Raw genomic sequence first — 8,923 nt, 5'->3', positions numbered from 1 at the left:
AATGAACGCCAAAGAGCGTATTGAAGTCTTCGGAGCACTGAGGAGAAACTAAATGAACGCCAAAGAGCGTATTGAAGTCTTCCAAGCACTGAGGAGAAACTAAATGAACGCCAAAGAGCGTATTGAAGTCTTCGGAGCACTGAGGAGAAACTAAATGAACGCCAAAGAGCGTATTGAAGTCTTCGGAGCACTGAGGAGAAACTAAATGAACGCCAAAGAGCGTATTGAAGTCTTCGGAGCACTGAGGAGAAACTAAATGAACGCCAAAGAGCGTATTGAAGTCTTCGGAGCACTGAGGAGAAACTAAATGAACGCCAAAGAGCGTATTGAAGTCTTCGGAGCACTGAGGAGAAACTAAATGAACGCCAAAGAGCGTATTGAAGTCTTCGGAGCACTGAGGAGAAACTAAATGAACGCCAAAGAGCGTATTGAAGTCTTCCAAGCACTGAGGAGAAACTAAATGAACGCCAAAGAGCGTATTGAAGTCTTCCAAGCACTGAGGAGAAACTAAATGAACGCCAAAGAGCGTATTGAAGTCTTCGGAGCACTGAGGAGAAACTAAATGAACGCCAAAGAGCGTATTGAAGTCTTCGGAGCACTGAGGAGAAACTAAATGAACGCCAAAGAGCGTATTGAAGTCTTCCAAGCACTGAGGAGAAACTAAATGAACGCCAAAGAGCGTATTGAAGTCTTCCAAGCACTGAGGAGAAACTATAAATGAACGCCAAAGAGCGTATTGAAGTCTTCCAAGCACTGGGGAGAAACTAAATGAACGCCAAAGAGCGTATTGAAGTCTTCCAAGCACTGAGGAGAAACTAAATTAACGCCAAAGAGCGTATTGAAGTCTTCCAAGCACTGAGGAGAAACTAAATGAACGCCAAAGAGCGTATTGAAGTCTTCAACTCAGGTACAATTATTGCTTACAAACAATTTCTTTTAAAATAGATAACAAAAAATAAATAAGGCTTCCACTTTTTAAATTTATCTTGACCTCAATACGATAACCAAGTTAAACACGAGTACATTCATACAATATAGGCTACTTATTAAGTCTGTAGAAAAAATGAAGAGAATAGAAAACGTAATAGCAGCTATAAAACAGGTAGCCACATCTATGTTATCCACCGATGATTTTTGTGACCTCTCTTTCTCTCCCTTCAGTTCATGTTTAAACTAAATGCAGTTTTTCATCAAGCATTGTGATGTTCAGCATTCAAGAAAATGTTTCGTCAGAATTTAATCTAATGTTTAATCCTTATTCATCTGCTACTTTAGGTCTTGTTATTAACCATTATTTGATAAAATGAACTTCAACTTTTTTTTGTGCTTTAAACAGGGAAGAGTGTTAAACAGGGAAAAGTTCACCCTTCCCTGCTTTTAATTAGATTTTATCTCAACAATAAAACAACCAGTCCTATACTTCACAGGGACCCCATTAGTGTTATTATCCGGGCCCAGTGGTGGCGCCAGCGGGGGGGGGGGGGGGCTACGGGGGCTCTAGCCCCCTCGTCGGGGAGCCTAGCCCCCCGTCGGGGAACACGGGTACTTTTTGTCGGGGAATATAACATACAGTAAAAAACGTTCGCGTTCACTTCATATAGCTTCAGCGCCTAGAAAACCACGACGTTCCATTGACCGTGAGAGTACGTCAGAGGGCTTTTATGCACTTTTATGCATTCATTATTGCCAGAGATCTAACTACTAAACAATAGCTAGTACGCACTTGTTTGGCGGTATCCCTTTGTACGAATCGTTTACCGTTGGGTCGAGACGCGTGATATCATGTTCCATCCAGGGACCAAAATGTGTAATGTAGTTATTTTCCAGGCGAAGTTTACCGACGGTTACCGAAGGGAACACGGGTACTTTTTGTCGGGGAATATAATATACAGTAAAAAACGTTCGCGTTCACTTGGTAGTTTCAGCGCCTAGAAAACCGCGACGTCTCATTGACCGTGATAGTACGTCAGAGTGCTATTATGCAATTTATATGCATTCATTATTGCCAGCGATCTAACTTACTACTAAACATTAGCTAGGTACGCACTTGTCTGGCGGTATCCCTTTGTACGAATCGTTCAACGTTGGGTCGAGACGCGTGATATCAAGTTCCATCCAGGGACCAAAATGTGTAATGTAGTTATTTTCCAGGCGAAGTTTACCGACGGTTCGGGTACTTTTTGTCGGGGAATATAATTCGTTCGCGTTCACTTCGTAGCTTCAGCGCCTAGAAAACCTCGACGTTTCATTGACCGTGAGAGTACGTCAGAGTGATATTATGCACTTTATATGCATTCATTATTGCCAGCGATCTAACTTAATACTAAACAATAGCTATAGGTACGCACTTGTCTGGCGGTATCCCTTTGTACGAATCGTTCAACGTTGGGTCGTGATATATCAAAATGTGTACTGTAGTTATTTTCCAGGCGAAGTTTACCGACGGTTACGTCGTGTACTGTGTCGACGTACGCTACACTACAGCAAAAAAAAATATGTTCACCAATTTTTTAATTTACAAGTAACCTTCTGTACCGTGGGCCACCTAAAATAAATATTTCATCCATTACTAAACAAAAAAACATGCCATTTTCGCAAAATTTCCCCGACTGAAAAAGGTCTACGCTTGCGTTTTTTAAGCCTCTGGGCCTGATGTTTCCAAAGTATAAAATGCAATTTTTTGAAGACCTGCAGCTCTAGTTTTAAACATTTTCTTAGCTCAGCCCCAACAATAAAGCTGGTCATATTTCGAAGTACAAGAAGTGCATTTTCCGGGACCTAACATCTCTATTTTTCAAACATTTCTTAGCTCAGTCACAACCATGATAGGGACTTATATATTTTGTTTCATGTTTTGAAGTATAATAAGTCCAATTTCCAGGACCTCCAACTCTATTTTTCTAAATTTTCTTTGAACTTTTATTTTTTAAATTGAAAAATATGGATTGAAACAGTAATCGCGCATCGTTTTTTTGCACGCAGTATTTTACTTATGCATTATAAAAAATGGAAAAAATGGCTACCCTAAATCTGATTAAAATGACCTCAAATGACGCTAGAACGCGTTGCTTCCGGGGGCTTCGCCCCCTGGACCCCCACCGGGGGCCCTTGGCGGCCCCCTGGCCCCCAGCCTTGTGATGCTCGCTTCGCTCGCATAGCCCCCTCGTCGGGGAATGTAGCCCCCGCGTCGGGAAGATCCTGGCGCCACCCCTGTCCGGGCCCCCAGTAGTAATTTAAATTTAGAATCTTATCTTGTCATCATACGACTTACGTCATATTATATATTATGCAGATATTGTAAAATTTGCCCAACTTATAGCCTTGACTTATTTATTTTATCTCCATGTTATCAAACTGTGAAATGATAATGCATTATCTGACTTTGAGAATAGGTCTACTGTGTAGGCTACTACAGTATATTTAGAAGGTCAACTTCACATGGAAACCCAATGTTGTCTGCGAAAACAATATACATATTGGTGGCGCTATTCACAGATACAGAATGAATGAATCAACACTACCCATGAGACCACGGTCTGCGAGAGGATGAGAAGGCTACACCTTAAAATCACTGTTTTCGGAGCCTAAAATCTATCAAAATTATTAGAAAGGAGAATATTCGTTTACCAAGACGTAAGGTAAGTTGTGTAATGTGTAACTTGGTAAACTGTATTGTAACTGACATGAACCGAAAGCTTGATTTTACACCTGTTGTTGGGAGTGAGTGTTCGACAGCGCGCCTTTTCAATTTCAATGGGTGGCACACAATCATCATCAACATAAAATTCAGTGTTCTGATCTTTGATCGAAATTCACCCAACACACAAATGGAAAGTCTGATTTAGCTATGCCTATTAATTATTAATAGTATATAACAGTTTTTATTAATTGTATCAATATTGATTTTAAACTAAACTCGTAGTATTATACTATTTGTTTTGAGTTGAAATAATTGTTTGAATTGCAGTCTCTTCTCCTTATTGAATGTCAAGGGCAAGCTAGGAATAGGATGCCTGCCTGGTATGGTAATTATTTTTTCAGACTATTAAAGAGATTCAGTGGCCACTTGTTGTCAAGTGGGTGTCCCCAAACCCCATGGATTATGTATTTCCATTAATAAAAAGGGTTACTATTGTTGTCTTGAGCCAAAACTCAGCCATGCATTTATTTTGTTATGTATACTCACTGTGTAATAATAGTTATTAGTCTAGAGTGGATGACGCAATTGATTGAGCATTGCTATTGTCAATATTGGGACAGTGTCTAATAATTTTGTCCATCAGTTATATTTATAATGTACTAGCCATCGACTTTATTCATCAAAGGTTAGGCCGGCTGGCTTTACTCAACATGGTCTTACTCGCCCATTGATGTAAACCTCCCTATCAAATAGATTTTAAAATAGTAATTGTGCTGTAATTTCATTGTACTGTAGCTTCCAAATAATAGGAAGAGCGTCTCCCATAGTCCTACGCTCCCTGGATCCACTGATTAACCTACAAAATGACATTTTGTATCTGCCATCAGGGAAAAATTTGATTTGAAAATTTTGTTTAGCAAAATTGCTATCAAACTGATTTTTTAATCAAGAAACATAGTTTTGTATTGTATTTTTTGCTACACAATTGTAGAAATGTGTAGCAAAAAGGTTGTTTTGTATAGCTTTTTGCTATGCTACACTGGCGAAATTATTCCCTGGCCATATATTTTATAACTGCCATAAAGAATAAAGCTACAGTACATACACATTATGATTACAGTAAAACACTTCAATTCTTGAACTTGTATTAGTGATAGTACAGGTATGCATCAAATGTTCATGCACAGCCTACAAATTATTATCATTCTGTTTTCATTGAACACGCATGAATTAGTTTAATACTAAATGCTATGATATTTAACACTTTATTGTTTATTATGTTGTTATTATAATAATGTCTAAGGAAATACCTGTAAATTGTTAATTCAACCATATGAATAGGATATCTACAAGGAAAAAAAACAAGGAAAAAAAATCCACAAATACAACAGCTACTAGGCCTAGTACTATCCTCAGAATTGTTTATAAATATTAAATTGACCATTTAGATTAAGTTTTCTCAATTTTCTAAGCATAAAAGTTGTTATTTCAAAATACTTGTACTTCCCCACTGTAATGAATAGACGGACACTTGTGATCCTAATGAGAGAGCGTTTGTTGTACGTCGTGCCTTTATATATATAGAAACATATGTACCAGGTGATATTCAAAAGAACTACAGTTCTACAATTCAAATCTGGATGCGAAGAACCTAAATGCTCTTTCTACACTATCAAACTAGTTTGACCAAAAAAAAGGCGTGATGTGCCAAAAGTGGTATTGATATGCTCAAATCATGTCTACACAGTATGGGCACATCACATTTTGTTGTCACATAAACTTTGATAGTGTAGACAGAGCCTACAATAAAGCTATTGGCAGGATATTGAGTTGAGAAGTCATTTAACAACAAAATATTTATATTATTTTTAAATATCACTATCAATAATTAAATTTAACAAGGATTACACATTAATTTAATGTATGAATTTATCAGAATAATTGAAATCATGATTGTCAATGAAAGGAAGGCTCCAAGGTAACAGGATAAGTTAAAATGTTGTTTTTAATTGATTGATTATTTAATTACGGTTGTTGTCATCAAATAATAAGCCTGATGATGTTGTTAAGAAATTGAATGTCCTGTTATGTCATAAGTTTGTATCATCACTTGTTTTTGTGTTTTGAAAAAATTCTAACTTGTAGGCCTACAGATATGTTCCTTTATTAAAGCTGTAGTTATTAGTGTGATTGCAATACTTAACCTCTACAACCTGCCAGTGGTAGCCAAGGATAAAACCTCAAGTTCTTTTGTTTTAAACAGCTGTTATGCTGCTGTTGCATGAAATTGTTTTGGTATAGTTTCAAGACATGAATGTAATGTTAATGGGAATTATTAATTTATTATGTTTAATTATTATCACGGCAGAGAAATCACCGGGTATTCTCCCTTCATTGTAAGCGGTTGGACATTACCCCTCCGAGCCTGAAATTATATCGACCGATCAAATCGTCTAAAGCAGAGGAAATAATAAAACATGCAGAAAGACAGCTTTTACGTGAGAGAATAAGAATCACCACCAAAAAAATCACACAGTTAGAAGGCAAAAAGAAAGATTTAAATGAGGAAATCGTATCGCTAATTCCCAACGGAGGGGACATCACCAATGTATGTAATCACGTAAACAAAGTGTGTGAAGCGGAATTCTTAAAATGCCGATCACGACAACAAAACAAACTGTTGTGGTGGAAAAACAAAGCAGAAAACGCAGCTAGAGATTTACATCAAGAACAGGATTTATCCGGTAAGATCTTAAGAGAAAAATGGGTGGTAAATCTGTCTAGTAAGTTGGTTAGTGAGGACGAAATATCAGCATTACAAAGGGGATTGAACTATGCGGCGAGCCCACGATCCATGCCCATTGACGATCTCATAGTAGCGGCTGAAAAAGCGGCTGATCTCGTCCCCCTGGAAGAACAAGACACCGTTCGCAGTAAAATTGTAGCTATTGTAAAATCTACCACTCTACCACCTTCAAATTTAACCCCCAAAGAACGAAAGGCCATAAACAACTTGAAGAAAGATAAATCTATTCTTATTCTCCCAGCGGATAAAGGTAGATCTACTGTCATCCTAAATACTAATGATTACAAAGATAAAGTGGGAACCATGGTGAGCGACACTAATGTTTACGAACTGCTAAAACGTAATCCAACACAAAACTATAAACGAAAAGTGGTCAACATCATAGGCAGGTTGTTCAAAGAAAAGAAAATCAACTACAGAGAGAAAGAATGGCTGTTTCCCACGGCTGAAATTGTACCTAGGTTGTATTGTCTTCCGAAGATACATAAACCAAATTGGCCATTAAGACCTATAGTAGATAACATCAACACCGTTTTTTACACCGTTGCACAATTCCTCACCAAAATCCTGGGTCCGCTTGTCGGAAACACAGAACATCATGTAACTTACTCAGGAGAGTTGGCGAGTGAACTAAAAGAAATAATAGTCAAACCAAGTGAAACATTTGTCTCATTTGACGTAGTATCTCTGTTTACAAAAACACCAGTAGAAGAGGCCCTCAAAGTTGTCGAAAATCGCCTAACAACAGATCCGACACTTCTGGATAGAACTAAACTACATGTGACAGACATAATGGAGCTCCTCGGTTTAATTGTGAACAAAACCTATTTCTCGTTCAATGGTAACATTTATAGGCAAATACAAGGCATTGCTATGGGAAGCCCAATAAGTCCTATATTGGCGAACTTGTATCTAGAGTGGCTCGAACATCAAGCCATAAACACGGCACCCACTAACATCAAGCCTGTGTATTGGAAACGATACGTTGATGATGTATTAGCTATCATCCCCATAGGTACAGTACATACATTTAACACACATCTTAATAACATCGATATAACTGACAATATCAAGTTCACCACAGAATCGATGACAAACAACACAATACCTTTCCTGGACATGCTCATCACACTCAATGACAATGGAACAGTTACCACCTCAGTCTATCGGAAGCCCACTCACACAGACCAATATTTACATTTCAACTCACATCATCCACTCGAACACAAACTGGGGCTTATAAACACGCTTGTGGACAGAGCTGAGAAGGTAGTGGGAGATATGGATTTGAGGAAAGTTGAGATGGATAACATCAAGAAAGCGTTACACAACTGCCAGTATCCAGAGTGGTCCTTCCAGAGAGTTATGGAAAACCGAAAAAGGAAAAAGAACAAAGGACACGAACCACAGAAGGAAAAGATCAAGATGCGAGGTAGCATAGGAATCCCCTATGTAAAAGGAATGGCAGAAAGAATACGACGCACTCTCTCCTATCACAATGTCGGAACCTATTTCCTACCCCAAAATAAAATCAAGAATAGCCTCGTCCACCCAAAAGATAAAATCGAGAAGATGGATACATGTGGAGTAATCTACGAAGTCACCTGCCGCAACTGTCCACAAGTTTACATTGGGGAAACAGGGAGGGCATTACAAACACGAATTAATGATCACAAAAAAGATGTTACAACAAACACGGGGGGAGTAATGACTAGGGCCTCCAGAACATCCACATCTTCGATCATACACAAATCTGCCATTACAGAACATGTCATAAAACACAATCATGTACCGAACTGGGAGGCTACCATCTTAACCAAAGAGCCTAAACGCAAAGACAGACAGATTAGAGAATCATTACATATAAGGAGAAATAAAGAGAAGACCATGAACTGGGACACTGGAGCCAACGAACTCTCGCATTTGTACAATGATTTGATAGACACATCACCTGGCCGAGCCCCGCACAACCTCCAACCTACACCTGGAGGCGTACAACGTCATCAACAGATGACGTCAAGAATGACCAAGCTGCATTAACACTCCGCAGTCAGTTGAGAAGGATCTCTGATAGAGATCGAAACGTTTGAGTAAGTACTCCGTTAACTTGTGCTTTTACAAAAACAAAATTTGTCATCTATACAAAATCGAAGCTAAATGAAATTCTTTCAAGATTTAATTATAATATTACAGGATAATTATTATATTCATCGCTGGCACAGAATCAATTCTAAACCGCCCGGTGATATAATGAAATTTAATTAATTCATTTGAAACGATAAAGAATTGTATATTATGTGAAAGTAATACTTTTTAATGTTAAAATTACTGTATGTAGGATCCACAAGATATTTCAAAATATGACACCAAATTAGTTGTTTTCGACCCCCACACTGCACACTCAATTTACTACTGTACTAGCCTACAGTAGATCACATCCCTATGGGCTGCTCATTTTATGTCTTTAACTGTCTGCC

The 8,923-nt window shown here is 38.2% G+C and overlaps 1 protein-coding gene across 1 annotated transcript; it reads left to right on the top strand.

Annotated features, from left to right (window-relative positions):
• The first annotated feature begins 4,934 nt into the window (after positions 1-4,934).
• On the top strand, positions 4,935-8,644 carry LOC140049091 (uncharacterized). The gene is made up of 3 exons (XM_072093916.1): positions 4,935-4,952; positions 6,009-7,461; positions 8,640-8,644. Exons 1-3 carry the CDS (start codon positions 4,935-4,937, stop codon positions 8,642-8,644), a joined length of 1,476 nt encoding a protein of 491 aa, XP_071950017.1.
• Positions 8,645-8,923: the final 279 nt, after the last annotated feature.

Source organism: Antedon mediterranea, chromosome 5 (assembly GCF_964355755.1).
Source record: "Antedon mediterranea chromosome 5, ecAntMedi1.1, whole genome shotgun sequence".
NCBI classification, from domain to species: Eukaryota; Metazoa; Echinodermata; class Crinoidea; order Comatulida; family Antedonidae; genus Antedon; species Antedon mediterranea.
This window is presented reverse-complemented; position numbering and strand designations above follow the sequence as displayed.